Here is an 18,452-nt window from a genome sequence, read left to right as displayed (position 1 = left end):
CGGATCGCAAGCTGCAGCTGCTGGGTGAAAGATTACAAGTCAGCTATGTAATGTCGGTCTTTCTTTGTCGGTGTAGCGCTCCCCGAGTCAAACCCTGTGCATTTGGCAGGTCCGAGATCTGGTTGATCGACTTATTGATTTCAACTAACTGAAATCTGATTACTTCAAGGCACCCTACGTGTATGTCTACTTTGTAGTCTACAACTATTGTCTATAGATACAGACAACTATTGTCTATAGATACAGAAATTAGCTCTACAATTGTAGTTGCAGTTGCAGTGAATACAGAAATGTCAGCAGCAATGCCAATGCATCGATGATCGACGTCTTTGCGATGCCAATATTTCAACGCTAGCCCCTAGTGCATCGCAGTTAGTGGCCACGCACTTAGAAAAGCACCAGTGCTCCCTGGAAATATGTCTACTCCGAGAGAAACTGGCTCCCAATCCGCAACATCTGATCAGACTCGTGGATGGTCACAGGTTAGCATGATCAGGATGCTTTGTCACTACAATCAAGAGTACATAACCTTTGCTACAATGTATACGTGTACTTTTGCCACGGTGATTTAAATTGCTTATGTTATTTCTTGAGCGCCGGTTGACTGTATTCACGACCAACCGTTGGCAATAATAGTTCGACCAGACCTACTAATACAATGTAACATGCACTTACAAATGAGGAAACCAGTCTGCTGGCTGCGCTGACTGACTACACATGCACTGCGCGTCTGGGGTTGTGTATGTTCAGTTCCGAACATCGGAGCAGCCGCACAAAGCGTTCGATGGCTGCCAGTGCCTTCAGAATCAATGTGCACGTCTCGCAAAATATATGTGCGTGATTTTTTTACTTGCTTCCTGACAAAAGAAGAGAAGTCTTCAGTCACATGACACACTGTACCCTTTAAACGTTAGCTTGTTTACTCACTGAGTTCCCCAGGTGTTGGTTAGGCTGTGTTTACTTTACATGAGGCGTTTCAACCCGGGTCAAGTTTCAACCCGCCATAAACGCAGATTGACTGGCGCGTTTACATGGCGCATTGCGCTTGACCCGGGTTGAAATTTCGCCCCGGATTGATTGCAACCCTCCCCTTTAGGGGAGGGGGGGGGAGAGAGTTGAAATCGAAAAACCTTACTTCTGTGCGTATCTCACGCCAGGTTTGAACAGCACTGCACAGGTAAATGTTGTGCTAAAGTATTCACGTGACCATACAGGACACTAGAAGTCACCGGGACTTTTGGCGGCATATTGGTAAGGCCATTATTACACTACGGCTCGCGTCTAGCTACCGTTTGACCAGATCCTGGCGGTTTCGGGTCATGCAAACCAAACACGAGCCGTGCCACGCTGTTGAGCAAATCCAGACTTGGGCTTTCGAAGGCAGATCAGTGTTTCCGCGAGCTTTGACGTGAGGCGGCAAACGTGACGCAGGACACGTGCCGTAGTGTAATAACGACCTAATCGACCGGGGTGAACTGTCTTCATGTAAACAGTTAACACCCACCTATTTTTTTGCATTGTACAGAATTTCAACCTGGGCTGAGCTCAACCAGGGTTCAAAATTATCATGTAAACACAGCCTAAGCCACAGCGCACCCCCGGGATGATTATTTTTGTGATTTCAAGTGACATCTGCACGACGCACTGAAAACTGATTGCCCCCTCCCCCCCCCCCCCCCACACACACATGCCTGCCCGCACACAAACCGTGCACACACACACACACGCATGGTATTGATCTGTTCAGTGCAAACATCCTGTACCCCGTTCTAGTACGTGCAGTACATGTGTGCGAGATGACTTAATTTTTTCAGAGCCTTTCAGGAGGCTGGCATGCCTCAATACTCACTCTGTATGGAGATGCTGATCCATTCCGGGGCCAACTGCAACAGCAAGTATCCCCCCCCCCCCCCCCCCCCGGGCCCCCGTACCCAGTGCTCATTGCTGTGTTCCTTCAAAATTGTATGATTTTTGGCTGTCTTGCAGAGTGTTGACCGGGTATGTCTGCTGGTGATCTTTGCACTGGCAACTTTCTTGCGCTCCTACCGTCTGGACGACGTGCCCACTGGATTGTATATTGATGAAGTGGCCTTGACCGTGGAGGCCAGATCGCTCGGACAAACAGGTCGAGACGTGGATGGAAACTTTCTGCCGCTCTTTCCAACTGCACAGGTACTGTGGATACATGTATATGCAAGCGTTGTCGGCTCCGCACAATGTGAAAATCCTGTCACATTGCATTGCCAGCAAAAATTGCTACTCAGACCAGGCGGTCCCCGAAAGCAGTTGGTGATTTGTCCAGCTAGGTTTTTAATTTGATAGCTTGCATAGACATCGGTCCTACCGGTAGGACCATACACAGACATCTGTTCTAACATTGACCTAAAACTTGAACCTAAACTGTTGCTAAGGGGCTATTGAAGGGGTCCACAAATTTTAGACGTGATCGCACAAGGCATAATACGAAATTCCATGGAAATGGAGTATGGAATTTTGCATTCCACTGCCTCGGCAGGCTAATAAAAACATTAGGTCCTCACCACGATTGATGTGCCATGGTCAAAATTCACTTTGGACAGAGTTGCTAGCACTATGACAGGAGTAAGTACGGTAATTTTGACAATTGATAAAATTGCATACCGTATATTCTCTATTATAAGCGCCGTGCTTATATTTTTTCAACACCCCTTTACCCCGTGCTTATATTGGAGACCGTGCTTATATTTTTTCAACCAATACATCCATACAGAGCAAGAAGAAATACATGCTAGATATCATGCATGCAGCATTGATTTCCACCAAGACCGTGCTAATAATAGAGACTGTGCTTATAATGTTTCAAAAGGTGCTCACAGTGTGCTAGTATTAGAGACTGTGCTAGTAATGGAGACCTGTGCTTATAATAGAGAATATACGGTATATGCAATGCACGGGACATAGTCTTGCATTTCGCGCCATTACTTAGCCTGACAAAGACCTCATCCAACAATTGTTTGAAGAAATTTCTGAACCAAAAGCACTTCAAGTTGCAGCGCGATTTCTTGGGTCCTACCGGTAGGACGGCGTGCAAGCTATCAATAAAACCAGCACATGTTTAAAATGCAACATGTGCGGTAGTAGGCCGCTGACCGACATCACTCAGCCTCCACAGTGCATGCTGTTCACAACTCAGTGAAGTGTGAGTGCAATGCTGCAGAATCTCCATCTGCAGCTTGTAGGAGCTCATCTGAAGTATCTGCTGAAGTACTATATTCTCGAGACATTCCTGATGCGTACTCCGGGCCATGGCTTTGTGGATTTGTTAATTTTGTTTCATTCTCTGCTCTATTTGCAGTTCTCTGCAGCATGGGGATACAGTGGAATGATCTACCAGCCTATTTATGTCTACTTCAAGGTTCCGTTCGAGCTCTTACTTAGCAGAGGCGTCGTTTCGTCCGTCCGCCTGCCGTCCGTTATCTGGGGCCTGTGTGGAATTGCAACAGGTACCGCCCTCTGCTGGGTGATGCTGAAAGGTACCGGTGTACACCCGCAAGCAAGGCGGCTAGCATCACTGGCCGTAGCGCTGCTCGTGGCTATCTCTCCGTGGCATCTTCACTTCAGCCGGCTGGGCTTTGAAGTCATCTCGTGTCCAGTGTTCATCACGTCTGGTACCATGCTGATGATTGCAGGCACTGTGAATACGAGGAGAGGGACGGCGGATCAAGCACCATTACTAACGTGGGCGTTCATGATCGGTGTTGCAGTGTTAACACTGTCGGCGTATGCGTACCACACTGCCAGGTTGTTCGCACCCCTCCTGGCCCTGAGCTTCTGTATTTGCTTCTACATGACTCATGGCAAGTCACGATCGCTATCACAATTACTGTCAGCACAGGCACTCAAGTCGCTTACTGTTACCACCACCGTTGTCCTCATCACGCTATTGCCACTGCTGGGTCACGAACTGACAAAAGTACAGGATACCGATCCGAAGGCACTTTCTGAGTGGTTCCATCGGAACTTCATCTTCACGTCCAATTTTGATTACCTCAAGAGGACGTCGCCAGCATTGAAACACCTTGCTCAGGTATGGCATGGCTCATGGTGAAGTTCTCAGTTGCTTGTTTACCTGTGTGGGGAGCCGCTTAGAGCATAGATGTTGGCAGCTGCAATGGGCCATATGATGAGACTCACAGCTGTACACCGGCTCTGTGGGGTTCTTGCCTTCTTGGTTCTCAGGCACTTCAATGTCAATTTAGTTCTTGTATAGTATTACCAAGAGTACATAACCATGTACTCTTGGTATTATCCAGCATGTACTAAAGAAGGCTAGCTGTGGATATGGGCAGCCAGGGAGGTTAAGAGTGTATTTGTTGTTAATTTTGTTTGGTACGATCGGGAACAGGATTGCACTGCTGTTGCAAGCGGAGGGCACTCAGGGCAATCAAACGGTAACCAGAGTACATGTACAGAATTTCGAAATACATTCCGGGCCAAACTTCACCGCGAGGCTGCCGCAATAAACGTACATGCGTGAAACTGCAACGGCACCGACGAAGGGGCATGCACCGATCATATCTGGCAAAGCTCATATATCCATGCCAGGCTGAAGTGTGAAACAAAAAATTATTTTCTACCACTACGGCTGTTCTGGCCTCGAAGCAGGCGCAAGCGGAACATGTTTTGGCCGGTCTCGGGCAGAACAAGTGTGGTGCAAGTCAAACATGCTGTTCTGGAGGATTTTGTGATCAACCTAGCATGCCCCCCCCCCCCCCCTCGGTCATTTGTTGGTGAGTGAGAAACCAGAGTCTTGTGACTGGTTTGGGTGAACCTTGGCTGCTCATATGGAGAAAAGTCTTTGTTGTAAGGAATCAGGCATGCTTCAAGTGGCGTGTTTGCACCGAACAACACGGTAGATCAGGGTCTGTGCTGTTTGTCAGCAGGGTGTCGTGCGGGTACCGGGTGTACGCGTGGATGCCAAGTCATAGCCCCATACCGTATGCAATGGGGGTTCAAGACAAGTGCAGTTTACTTCATTGTTGAGTTGATATATTGATGTACTCTGGACAAAGTTTGATGCAAGTTCCAGAGCACATTGAGCTCAGAAAAGAAATAAGGGTCCGAGACCAGTAGGTCTTCTAAAAGTGATCTTGTTCCTGGGCCCGTAAACATGGAGCAAATCACATGGCCAGTCTTGTGAGATGCTCACACAGACTCACAATCAGGGAGTCGTCAAGTATGTATTTTCCTACTCCCTGGTTTATTATACTGTGTCAATGTCTGTGGTGTATTGGATATAAATTACATGCACACACTTTGTTTGTGTACCTAATGTTGATTATGTTGTGTAGATGAGCTGTGAGAATGAGACCTGCTGGTCAGAGATCCTTCTCGGTAATCAACGTCTGGCTGGTATCTATGTCTTCCTCTACAACTACGTCGTCTATCTGTCACCGTCGTTTCTCTTCTTCAACAAGGATGTCAACCGCCGCCACTCAATGACAGGGACAGGAACACTGCTGGCCCCTGAATGTGTTCTGCTTGTTTCTGGCCTATACTGGGTACTGCGAGATGCCCTGGGACCTACTTCTGGGAAAGAGCGAGAGCCCGAAAATGAAGACCTGTGTCACGACTACAGGACTAGACTGAGCCGTTTCTTATTGATGTGGTACGCTCTGTGGCCATTGCCGGCAAGCTTGTGCGTGCAGTCACCGCATGCTGTGCGCTCGTTCGTTGCGATGCCAATATTCGAGCTAGTCATGGGCTACGGAATTTCTCTGAGTGCCAGCATGAAGCTAATGTCTGGCATGCCGGATAACCAGCCGGAGCAGACACATCTGAAGCTCAAACCAGAAACGAGCAAGAAAACTGATAAGCGGCCGAAGTCAACGCTGCCTCGTTTCAGAGAATGGCTCAATTCGCATGGACACCAATTAGTACCGGTCTTGCTCATGCTCTACATCATCTGGTTCGTATATGCTTTGGCCGCATACCAGGTGCGATTCTTCACCAGCTACCATGAGGAATCATTGAAGAATTTTAACTATGAGGCTGCGGTCGAAAGCTTCACAGATTTAAGACAAGCCAGATACTACAATAAATCCCGGGTGCTTGTCACCCAGAACGTGGACAACAGCTTTGTGTACATCATCTACGCGGAGGACATAGAATATCAGTGTTTGCATTCGCACGCCATAGGTGACAATAAGACGGTAGCAGATCACTTGAATGCAAAGCTTGCACGCTGCCACCTGCCGTACGAAATAGCTTTCAACGATGTCGCCCACGACTATGTGATGACCAAAGATGACCTGCTATTGTTGGACATTCAGACACTGAAGCGCTACCCTGAAGACGCCCATAAGAGTTTGCAGCTGGTCAAGCAGTGGTTTAATTATCATGGCGTGGTTCGTCTTAGGCAGGTGGAGCATCTAGACAAGGATTTGGTGAGCGATGAAGACGAGTTTTAGAATAACGATCTATATGCGGACAGCATGCCGTTTCGTCCTAGAATAACAATCAAAGTCCTCCACGACTGCACGACCATTCAAGCTACAAGTACTTCGAAGTATATAAATTAAATATCATATCTAGCACAATCGTGTCTGAAGAGGACCGCGCTGAATGCCACATCTTATGCAATGTCTTGAATGAAGTATAGCAGAACTTGGGAGTGCTTGTGGAACTTTGAAATAGCTATTTTAACGAATTATCTAGAACTCAGTGCACGTAGTGGTGTTTGAAAATTGAAACCTGTTTACAGTTATAACATTGCCTGTGCCTGCACATATTTTTGACATTCAGTATTTCTCAGTTGGGATTATTTCAAGGACCAATATGAAATATCAAGGTCATGACACACCACTGAATCATTGAATGAATTATGTTATGACCTAAGAAGTATACTCCTGACTGATCCGGGCTACCCATGTCAAGTGAAACCATGATCCCCTCTTCTCCTCACTGCCACACACAGGGACATCATACACTCAAGCCTCATTTATCCCGGTGGCCTGTGACTGCACTGCCAGTAACATGTATGTAGCTCTGAAGTGAATCATCTGTAAACCTCCTTTGTGCTCAACATCATTGTGTTGAGCCCTCTCCGCAGTAAGAAAGAAAAAAATGGTGTGGCTTGAACTGGTACGCGAGCGTAAGTAATAGTGAGGTTCTGCTAAACGGGACTTTAAAACGTAGAGAAATCACGCAGAGAGCAGGTGCCTGGGTTGGAGTCTACGGCTTCGCGTGTTTTGGTTCAGATTCTTAGGCGTAGATGAGGTTTTCTAGTCTACGTTGTGGCACACGCAAAGAAAATGCGTAGGTTCTACGGATCTGCTGGGTATCATTCAAATGCAGGCAGAAATAACTTGGCAGGGGAAATTCTCAGTACACCTTCCACGTGATTTCTCTACGTGAAGTTCGTGAATGTAGATCAGAACAGGTTTCCTTTACGTTACAGTAGAGTCGAGCACCCAAGAACGTTGTTTCGATGGGGTTAGCCTGGGACGTTCTTATTTTTTCAGCAATCTGGCTGTGTTCTTATAGCACGTTCTTAGAAACAGTGCGTACTGGATCATAATTATGTATCCCACAAGCTGCCAGAAAACCAACACCGCCGTTCTTAGCTTTAAGGCTGTGGCGTTCTTAGTATTGCAGGCTGGACGTTCTTGGGCTCCACGTTCTTCAGCGCGCGACTCTACTGTGCAGGAACCAGGATTCTTTTCTTCGCGTCACATTCCCGTAACGTAGAGCAAAACATCACTATTTTTCCCAAATTCCTTGCCTTTGTTTGATCTCACATTTTCACTAAAGCAATTCCACCTTCACCATCACATGTTTTCTCCATGTGTTAGCACTTTAATAGCACATCTATTACCTCTAAGTTCTAACCGCATGATCGCGCTTCTTCATTTCATTCTGACCGAATCTGTGTAAAAACTGTTTGATGGTCGGCCAGAGAGCGCATGTGATGGTGGAGATGGAATTGCTTTATTGACAAGGCCCAAAGCTGCTGCTTACTTAGGGGCCGTCCAAGGTTACCAATAATATTTTCAAAACGAAAAGATTTCGTTTGTGGGTGGGTGGGTTTGATGGAGTTTCGTTTTGAAAATAATTATTGAATGCAGATGGAGAATGCCCAGTTACATTTGGGTGTCGAAAATTGACATCTATATTTTATTGGAATTCGTTTTACCTGCAGAAAAGGTGGGTGCGTGGGTGGGGGCTGAAAAATACTAAACCTTTTCGTTTTGTAAAAACAATCGGTAACCCGGCCCGGACGGTCCCTTACTACCTATTTATTCACATTTTCACTATTAATATTGATGTTTTGATGCTTCCTTCTCCATGAGAAAAAAGAATCTTGACATAGTTGAATGCCTGATTCTCATGCATGCCAATGACCCCGCACATGTTTACCAGGTCATGACAATTTTTCAGAGAGCATTTTTGTAGCCTGACAAGGATTTTACGCGGTGTGGATACTGGTGGGTTACCGTTGTAGGATTTTCAGCCTGGCCTTGGATGTCCACAGTCTAGAATGATGCAATGATGAAATTTTAGATTCCCCGCACGCGCAGGAAGCTGACACTGCACTGATACAGCTACACAGTCCTGACTGTAGTACCGCGCACATGCATCGCAACATGTGCTCGATCGACGCGACGATGCAAATAATAATCAGTAGAAAAAATAACGACAGCAACACTGCTTCCTATCATTATCTGAACCTAGCCAAGGGCCCACGCCAACACTCGACAAAGGAAGCCCCTCATGCAAGTCCACCACTGCAAAAATCCGCCTCCGCCACAAGGAAAAACATCCTCCCATCTCGACTACCAAAACAACTGCAGTAGCTGGGCTCGAGACACACGAAAGCATGCGCGTGTCATATCAATATGGCGTGTACCCTGTACTACGCGACACCCATACCAACTGCACAAACTCTGGAAAGAAGAGGGAAGGGAAAAAATTTTGGTAGACGTTGGTCTTGTGACCGTATGTCATGAACGGGTTGGGGAGTGAAGCAGACTTTTCAGCTCTGCTTGCGGAGGAGAAGTACATCAGCTGGCTGCTTTCAATATTGTGTTTGCCAAGGGGACCTCACGGATCTGGTGAGTGACCAGGTGTGCTTTGCGCCGTATAAAAAGTACATGCATATTCAAAAAATGTTCTTTTTGTATTTATACTGCCCAGTTGCGACATAGTGTTTCTCAGTGCAAATGTCTTCAGCAAGCAAGCTGGAAGCGATAGATACCTGATGAAGACGGCAGTACATGTACTCCCTCCCTATAACGTTTCTGCATGCAGTATGAGCACCCGTCATCCCGGCAAAGACCACTACAGCAAGTCCAGTAGTGGCTCGACCACCGCAGCCAGTATTTCATCCCAAGTTGCATCGACAGCTTCAACATCAAATCGCAGCAGCACAGAGTCTGGGTCTGGAAGTGCAAGTCACCATGGCAGGACTCAACCAAGAGCAGAGGGGGCGAATAGCCGCAGCTCCTCCAAATCGGATGTTCGTGCATCATCCAACAGTAAAAGCAGGCCAACTGGAAGTAGCAGCAGTTCGAATCACAGCCACCACCACTCATCAACTTCACATCACCCCAGCTCTTCTCAGCGAGGCAATCATTCCTCATCGCATCAACACTCAGAACAATCCAACCATTCTCACCATCATTCGGTAAGTAACTAATTTCGCCTCCACTGTTCTTCTCAACAATTCTTTTACATAAAAATCAAGCAAATCAATCAATCATCACCATTTCGTGATATTTTATTGTAAATCGTGTAAATGCATATCCCATTTCATTCAACATTGAAGTGAACCTTGAGAGGATAGGAGTAACTGAGTCAGTTCAACTTCGAAAATAATCTGAACCGTCCACCTCCCCACACTGCGCTCTTGGCCCACATTCACAACACTACTCCATAGCGAGGAAATCCGTTCTTGGGTAGATGTTCCATATCCTCCAGACAGCTGTTTCGCTCATTAAGAGCTCCTCAGGGGAGGTAGATAACGATTGCGCACTTTCTACATAGAAAAGTGGCATGCCTACAGACGTTGAAGGTGACAAAAGTTAAAGGTGATAACGAAACGCATAGTGCTGCAGGGACATGCATACAGATGGCGCTGGAATTTAGACAAGCCCGTGAAGCAGACAATCTTTTAGAAGTTCGCACTAACGTTGCCACACATACATGCATAACGATAGATTGAAGTAACGATCCCAAAGTGACGTGACGACGAGGTGAGAGAAACGGAAGGCCAGACGACGCAACGGTCCCAGGGGCCCGTGGGGCATTCACTGCACTGCCCGCCCACCGTGTGAGGTTCCTCCGCTGCCACTCCAGCCGTTGAGGACAAAGTTGTTGTAGGCGCACATGTAGCCAGTGGTGGTGCGTATCAGCCGCTAACCTTTCGCTGTGACTTGTGTGGCTGAACTAAGGAGACTTCTTCATCACACCCGAAAGTCTGCCATGTGTGGTGTGCACCGTAAGTTGTATTGACAACCGCCATGTGTTCGTTTGGTGTTCACGCGTGCCCTAAGATGCGTTGAAGATTTGGAAAAGGTTGGAGTCGTATATAAGTACTGCAACATCGTTTGGTACTTCTTTGTTGGCTTGCCAGTGAGAGTGACTGGTATGTGCGCCAGTATGCCTGTGATCTGCACTGACAAGCACGCACAACGCCCGATACACCAAAAATACCCACCAACGTGTAGTTTTATGCTTACACGTGTCAGCTGAATCTGGCTGCTTGAGCGTATGAAATGTTGTGCATGTACAGTTCTGGGTAGAGAAATTAGACCTCGTGAATGTACAAGTAGTAGCGCCGTGTTCGAGTGCGCAGAACAGGTTGTGTAGCACTGGGGCTATATGTTGCCCAGCACTATTTTATTCATGGGGTTGGGTTCTCTGGCTAGTACCGCGCGTGTGGGTGGTGGGGGGGGGGGGGGGGGGCGTACACACCTACACATATCTACAGTTATACACCTCTAATTTAACGGTGTCGTGATTGTTTTACCCTAGAGATGGGCCATGTGAAGGTAGAAAGACGTTACCAACACAGAGAGAGAGTGAGACTGGATAATGTGAAAATGGCAGCTTTGGGACGTGTGAATTAGAAGACTTCATGATGATGTGGGGATCTGTGTCTTGATCATTGAGGGTGGTGGCGTTCCTACGGATGCGGAAAACCTGGCCTCTAACCGAGTCTCACACGAACCGTGAATTTTTTATATTTTTTATCCTTCATTTCTGACGGTTGGCCGTTTAGAAAATGGCACAAGGAAAGGGTTCTGTGTACCCAATTATAAAATATACCAGAATCTGCTGGCATTGTGTGTCCAGAGATATATGCTTGACTTCTTTTCTGACTAGCCCTGCATGGCACATGGCACACGGTATATGTTTGTGATTCAGACCTATGTACTATGTGTTCTGGTAGTTTTGACATGTGGGGCAGGAGTGAAATGGTCTGTAGTTAGACGAGATCGACGTGTCGCCACGTTTCTGGATAGGTCGAACATTGGCGAGTTTAAAGGGTGATGGGATTCTCCAGATGTAGGAGACATTAGAGAGGTTCTGCACAACGAAAATTCGAACGAAGTTTCGCGACAGGCCTTGGGAAAATGTTTACGAATTTTCGCACGAACTTTGTGTTCTGCACATTTTCGTAGTTTGCACGCGCCAAGTGCACGTACGCCATGACCCAATGTCACGAAAGTTCATTTCGCGTTCCCTGCAAGTTTCGCGTCCAAAGTTGCGAAAGTTCGTGCGAAGTTTCTCACTTCGTGACGTAGAGCGAAAGTTCGTACACATTTTCCTTTTGCAGAACCTCTCTATTGAGAACAGTTTGGCTAGTGATGGAGCAATCTCATCATTGATCCGCTTGTTTGCCGATACCGGGATGCTGTCTGGTCCTGTAGCTTTTCGGCTTTTCTTTCTCCGGATGCATAGTTGCAAGTGTGGTACAGTAACTGGTGTGAGCTGTGCTAGGGAGTACTCTGGTAGAGGACCATAGGGCGTGAGTGGCTGACTGTCAGTTATTGATGCATTGTTAACAATGTTAGCAACTGTCGCTGTGATGGCAGAAACTTTGGCAGCAGGTTCGTGGTGGACTTTAACTCTGCCTAGTAGACTGTTCATGATACCAAGAGTATATAACCCCCCAAGAGTGTGCAGCTCTGCATATGGGGTCTCCGACGGCGAAAACTCATATCACGTGTCTCAGATACATTCGTACTACGTACAAACGAAGGATAGCGTGCGCGCAATCCGAATATCTGCCATGATCATGCTAGGGATTTCCGTACCCGCAGTGAGTTTATGTGAGAGTGCTTTTTTATTACTCAGCTGCTTGCTAAAAACGGGCTGGAAATGTACAACTGCGATACTGCACCACGTGATGTGAGTTTTCGCCGTCGGCGTACCCCATAGAAAGGGTATCAGGAGTTTCACACTCCTGGGGGGTTATATACTCTTGATGATACTCCATTGTTCTCTTGGGTGACCTCTGTCGTGAACTAGTTGTTGCAGGAAATAAGTAGACCGTTTCTTCTTAGTCAGGAGTTTGCAATGCCTTCGAAGAGCTCTGAAACGTTGCAGGAGTCCTGGCTGGTCTGGGTGTTTGAGCATTTAACGGTATGCTCGTTTGCGTTGGGAAAGTTTCTGGTGGAGCTCCTCGTCCACCCACGGAGTCGGGGCGTGTCTTTTCTTAATGTGCACTGATCTGACAGGGCAGTGTTCGTCCAGGGCGTCACTATCTGCACTCTGCCAGTTCTCAGTGTAATCATCTAAAGACACATGTGACAAGGTATTCGTTGTTTGCTGGTGCAGCTTAGACATCTTCCTGGCAGCTGCGTCTTGGAAGTCTTTGATTTTCAGTGTACTCAGTGGTGGTTTTCGTATTTGCACGCGTCTGTTAGTCTGGTATGACAGGGTCTTGTGTCTACAGTCCATTTCAAAAACATAGACGCATGGTATTTTTGAAATATTTCAAATTTGGCTGGAGCTTTTTGAGAATTTTTTTTCGGAATATTGCTCAGGTCCTTCTTGCAATTACTCTCATATAGATTTTTAAATTTTAATCGATCGGATAGCAAACGCCCAATTTCGAAACTGTTATGCACAAAGTGACCACAGATTATAATTATGCGGTATAGATGCTGGCCTAACGATTTTTTTTGAAACGCACTGTAGGCTGACCATGATGGGTTGGTGGTCGGATACGTCGCAAGGGTTGACTTTGGTGTAGTTCAAGGACACGTCTTTGTTTCGTGTTGATAGCGATATTGTAGGATTGAGTAGGGCAGTTGGCACGAGAATCAGATCAAGTATCGTTTGACTTGGTAGTCTGGTTGTGGAGTTAATCGCGTTTTCCAGACCAGCAGTGTTGCAGAGTGATTTGAGATGATTGTAGTGAGTGTGCTTGTTGTTGAGTACGTCGACATTGAAGTCACCGATAATAAAAGTGTGGGTTGCCGCTAGTGAAGCGGAGTGAACTGTGTCAGTGAAGTCGATCATTTTCTCCCAGAAACAGACTGGTGTTGTCGGGGGTCTGTATCCACAAATTATGTTCAAAGGGGTGCTGTCAAGGTCTACGAATATGTTCATTTCCTCGATGTCTGATGAGGGGAGTGAGTATCGGTGTTTGAATTGATCGCGTACGTATATGCATACTGTAAGACATGTATATATAACGAGGAAGCAAATCTAACGTTTTAACGGATGACATTTCTTCGTTATAATAAGATCCGCTGAGGCCGTACTGCTTCATATACGCTGTGTGTGGATATGGCAGAATACTGCAAGATCGTTAACATGATTATCTTCTCGTTAACCTATGAATTTTGGACAATCGTTAAATTTGCGACTCATAATAACATGTCTTACAGTACTCCTCCACCTTGCTGACATTGCCTATCATTACGGCTGGCCGTGTATCCCGGTATTGCCATGAAGTATGCTGATAAACACGTAGGGCCACAAGCATAAACAAATTTTTGCCGAATCTACCAGCAAGATTTACATCGGTCTCTCAGAGACACCTTTCAAAGCCCGTCACGCCAACCACCTCACCTCCATGCGTCATGAAAAATACAAAAACAGCACTGACCTCTCAAAGCACACATGGGAGCTGAAGAGCGAAGGAAGACCGTTGAACATCACATGGAAGGTGCGGGAGAAGAGTCGATCATACAGATGTGAGTAAAAAAATGTAACCTATGTGCCGCAGAAAAATTCCACATCCTGACGACACCGAAGAAGCTCCTACTCAACAATGTAGGCATGAGGATTAGTTCCGCCTCGCAAATTTCACACCTATCAAATGAACTGACCAAGTACTGTACTGCACTTTGCCGGAGCACAAAATAACACAGTCCCCTGTTGTTGGCTATGCCACTCTTCTCACGCCTGCCCGTCACCCAAAAACCTAACGATCTCACTGGCCCATTGCCCTCCTGGCACCTCCACCCATCTGCTGTACACTGCCTCCCCATCACCTCTGTCCGCGCTTTCATGCTCACCCCTGCCTGTTGCCCGCCACCCTCCTTGCACTTCTACTGTCACGCCTTGGCCAGCTTTCTCCCCATACCTTACACCAGGTTTAGCGTTAAATTTGTTTATGCTTGTGGCCCTATATGTGTTAACCCTTTAAGAGCCGCCACATACTTGAATGCGTCGTAAACGACGCATTCAAATGCAAAACTTCAGAAGATCGTAACTCAGTCCAATCTCGCTCAAATCCAGTGATCGAAATATCCAGGGCGAAGAGAAAACTCTCACCTGTCGGGAGAAACAATCCGCAAAGCGCTGCGAGCAACGGTTCCTGAGATAAATCACTCGTAAGTTGAGCCGCGATCGCGGCAATTTCAAAAGCGCGCAGTGCGACTTTAGTATTGAGAATTTTGAGACTTTTCGTCACGCTGGTTTACTCAAATTAGCACGGCTTTCACTGTTGATATTGTCAAGAGTACACAGCGAAAAAATTGGAACTCCACGATCGAGTAAAATGAAATATCTGGAGCGGGACGCAATTGGACGCATTTGGGGTATTTTTCGTACTGTCGCTGCGATCTAGCGCTAGATAGACGGTGTGCTGGCTATCATGACCGACCTTATTCTCTTCCTCTCGCGGAGACCGTTCCAGGAAGCCCTAGATTGTGAGGATTGAGTGAGTAGAACTGAAGCTATGATCCAAGGAACACGAAAAAATGCAGAATTTTGAAATTTTCCTGTGGCTCTTAAAGGGTTAATAAACATACTGCTGGGTAGATCCGAGTATTAGTTGTCTGGTGATTGCCTAGCGGCATGAAATTCAGAGTTACAACCAACCTGAATGTCTTCCGCTGATTCTGGTATGTCAATGTTACACTTATGTAAAATAGAATTCACTTGATGCAATTTATTGTACAGACTCCATACATTCAAATGAGCGATGCTTATCCTTATTAAAGTTACTAGTAGTGTCGCGAGGAATGGGAGTAGCGCTTGTGGTGCTGGTACTGTTAGCTGTGTCCTTGGTCGTCTGTGTAGCCGGTGCTCGTGTGGTAGCTGTGTCCTTGGTCGTCTGTGTAGCCGGTGCTCGTGTGGTAGGGTTGCCCTGTTTACCTATTGCGAATTTGATCCAATCTCGGTATCACTGGTTGGCTGGCCCTTGTACCAAATCTCGTCTCGAGGCAAGGAGCATCTTAATGTTTCGCCTTCGCAACGATTTGAACTTTTTAACTTATTTGCTCTGCCGGTGTCAGGTCGTGGTTGACATAGAACATCTGTATGGTCGAAACGTTACGATTTGTCAGTATCAAGTCTTGCTGCGGTTGTGTGGTTCGGCTGCTACCTACTGGTGTACCGTAATTCCGCGCATATACGCCCATGGGCTTATATGTGAAAATAATACAGTTTGGGGATAAAATATCCAGTAAAACATGTTTGTTTTTTAGCCCATGGGCCAATATTCGAATTTTGAAGGTTCACGAAAAAGTACAAGTGCATGCTCATGGTCAGTCTACCATACTCTACTGGTAAACTACACTGACCTGCTGTACCATGGAAGGAAGAGTCCATTTTGTGAACAATTCTACTTGACACGTGAGTTGCATTTGTGTCTGTTTATTAGCCCATGGGCTTATAAACGGAGGTGGGCGTATATCCGGATATAGGCCCATGGGCTTATATGCGCGGAATCACGGTATGAGTACGTAATCGTTATGGATTTTCTAGCTGGACTGTTGCTGGTGTGTCATCGTTTGGAGAATTAACCTCTTGCTTGCTGTTGTTATTTTTGTCTGTCCCTTTCAGGAATCGCACAGTCGGAAACACTCGCCGGCCTCAACACCCAAGATTGAGAAATCGTCGACTGAAATTCCATTGGAATGTGACTGGTCTGAACATATTTCGTCGTCCGGGAAGCCGTACTATTTCAACCGCAAGAGTAATTCCTCGCAATGGCAGATGCCTACTGAATTCGCAAATTATCGTGCGGAGAAGGAGCGGAGATTAAAACAGAAATCCGCCATGCAAGACCGAAGAAAGACGTTTTCTTCGGACCACCGATCTCGCTATCAACATCAAAACAGTTCTTCATCTGTGCGTGATGTGTCACCACCTTCATCCTCTCACGATCGTGGCGGTAATGCTCATCATTCATCTGGGGCAAGTCGCACCCTGCATCGTTCATCAACCTCTGCGCACCCTGAGAGTAGGAGTCGCAGTAGTAGTTCTCGGGCAGATAGCGTGTCCGTACCCACCACACCGATCACTCCTGCTGCTGTTCGACAGACTTCTATTCCTGGAACGACTACAGATAACGGCAAGCCAATCGACAGCAGTCCAGTTGTCTTACAGCCGGCTATGTCAGCACAGGCAGCTCTTCATCCTTTACAGCAGGCCACGCTGCTGCTACAGTCTGAGCAGACACGTAAGGCTGCTGCCAGCGGTGTATCAGTGCGGGCCAACCTACACAACCACACTGCCCCAAGTCCAAAGCTGGCATGCGTCGAGTACCAAAGAATGTACTGTGACGAGCACAATCGGCCGCGTCGAACACGGCCAGAGAGTCTAATGCATCCATCTACCATTGCACCTGTGCCGCAGCTAGAAGATGCATTGGTGGCTAATTACTCGCAGTCGGCAATAGCGCATCTGCAAGGCTGGCCTACGGAGGCTATTGAGAATGAGGCCCTTCGAGCACATGCAAATTGGATTAACACAAGCTATCGCAAAGAGCCTAATCAACTGGAGAAGATTCATCATACTCAGTCGCTATGCCGTAGACTTGCCATTGCTTCCGAAATATCTGCAGGTGTTGTGCTTAGCATTCGTGGACACGTTTCTGAACTTGAGAAATCACTAGGCCTTGACTCCAACCCCAGCTAGCTAACTGTTGTGGCTGATCTATTTCCTGTTTTCCTCAAGATTTGGATCGCCGTTCTTTATTGGCAGACACCAGGCCATACATGCTGCCTTTTGTGCAGGTTAATTCTCTCCTTGAATCTCACTTGTCTCACGTTGTCCCATTTCCTTTTTTTAGCCTCTTTGTATATGTCAGTGTGTTGGCGCGTTCCTCTCCTTAGGTTTTGTCTGCTCCCCGTGCTAATAATTTGCTTTTCTGATCTGCTGGCGCTATTGTTGATACCCACCTTACTTCTATATTGTCTGCTAATACCTCACGTGACATTTCAAAGCATAGCCTTTTTTTGTCAAAATACTCATACCATTGTGTCCCATTTTTCTAGGAACGGAGAAACATCTGTCCCTCAAATTTAGAGTCTCCTTATTGCTTCAGATGTGTGTCTTTGGACGCTGATTGTGTCATTGCGGGGACTTGGAACGAGTGGAAATATCACTGTGCTGACCAGTGAAGTACTGTAGAGTCGCATGCCGGAGAAGGAGCCCAAGAATGCCGCAGCCTGAATTGACTTCCTGCTGGTCTGGAATACAGGTGATATACACGTGTACGCATGTACCGGTATATGTGTACTTCTTGAGTCCATAAACTCTTTATGCACTCTTGATACAGAACTCTAGAAGTGGACTTTTGTTGGCATATCAGTATTTGACCTGGAGCAACTGTCTCCATGTAAAACCTCACCTATTTTGTCCCATCGTGTAAAGTCTTTCAACCCGGGTGGAAATTCTCATGTAAACGCAGCCCAATATTATTAAATTTTGAATAGGGCAATCCCCACAGGCCTACGCACGGCTGTTCCGAGTGCGACATTTAATACGTGAATACGAAGAGCGCGACATGTATTCTCAGCCTGAACATGTCAAGGTCTGTACTGCTATGTACTTGTACCAAGAGTCTCTAGCTTGTACTGAATAGTGTACATTATAAGAACTATCCACAAATTCAGAAAATCCCGTGGAATATTGCAGAAACTGCTTTTCTGAAGACTTGCAATATCCCTTGCAGAATCAGCTGCACAGATTTTCTTTTAGTCTGGCCTGCCCCACGTAATTCC

The 18,452-nt window shown here is 46.6% G+C and overlaps 2 protein-coding genes across 2 annotated transcripts; both read left to right on the top strand.

Annotated features, from left to right (window-relative positions):
* The first annotated feature begins 57 nt into the window (after positions 1–57).
* Positions 58–6,848, top strand: LOC135809657 (uncharacterized). Its single transcript, XM_065323058.1, has 4 exons — positions 58–482; positions 1,987–2,172; positions 3,335–4,066; positions 5,331–6,848. Exons 1-4 carry the CDS (start codon positions 417–419, stop codon positions 6,447–6,449), a joined length of 2,103 nt encoding a protein of 700 aa, XP_065179130.1. The 5' UTR covers positions 58–416; the 3' UTR covers positions 6,450–6,848.
* A 2,074-nt stretch (positions 6,849–8,922) lies between these two features.
* LOC135809656 (WW domain-containing adapter protein with coiled-coil-like) lies at positions 8,923–17,772 on the top strand. The gene is made up of 3 exons (XM_065323057.1): positions 8,923–9,092; positions 9,175–9,664; positions 16,288–17,772. The coding sequence occupies exons 2-3, from the start codon at positions 9,239–9,241 to the stop codon at positions 17,362–17,364; spliced, it is 1,503 nt and encodes a 500-aa protein (XP_065179129.1). The 5' UTR covers positions 8,923–9,092; positions 9,175–9,238; the 3' UTR covers positions 17,365–17,772.
* Positions 17,773–18,452: the final 680 nt, after the last annotated feature.

Source organism: Sycon ciliatum, chromosome 2, assembly GCF_964019385.1.
Source record: "Sycon ciliatum chromosome 2, ocSycCili1.1, whole genome shotgun sequence".
Classification (NCBI taxonomy): domain Eukaryota; kingdom Metazoa; phylum Porifera; class Calcarea; order Leucosolenida; family Sycettidae; genus Sycon; species Sycon ciliatum.
The sequence above is the reverse complement of the archived record's forward strand: the minus strand, read 5'-3'. Positions and strand labels throughout refer to the sequence as shown.

Excerpts from the sequence above, each read along its gene's own strand:
- LOC135809657 (XM_065323058.1), top strand. The coding sequence starts at position 417 with ATGTCTACTCCGAGAGAAACTGGCTCCCAATCCGCAACATCTGATCAG. Across the intron at positions 483-1,986 it reads AGACTCGTGGATGGTCACAG|AGTGTTGACCGGGTATGTCT; the intron begins GTTAGCATGATC and ends GCTGTCTTGCAG. Across the intron at positions 4,067-5,330 it reads CATTGAAACACCTTGCTCAG|ATGAGCTGTGAGAATGAGAC; the intron begins GTATGGCATGGC and ends TATGTTGTGTAG.
- LOC135809656 (XM_065323057.1), top strand. The coding sequence starts at position 9,239 with ATGAAGACGGCAGTACATGTACTCCCTCCCTATAACGTTTCTGCATGC. Across the intron at positions 9,665-16,287 it reads ACCATTCTCACCATCATTCG|GAATCGCACAGTCGGAAACA; the intron begins GTAAGTAACTAA and ends TGTCCCTTTCAG.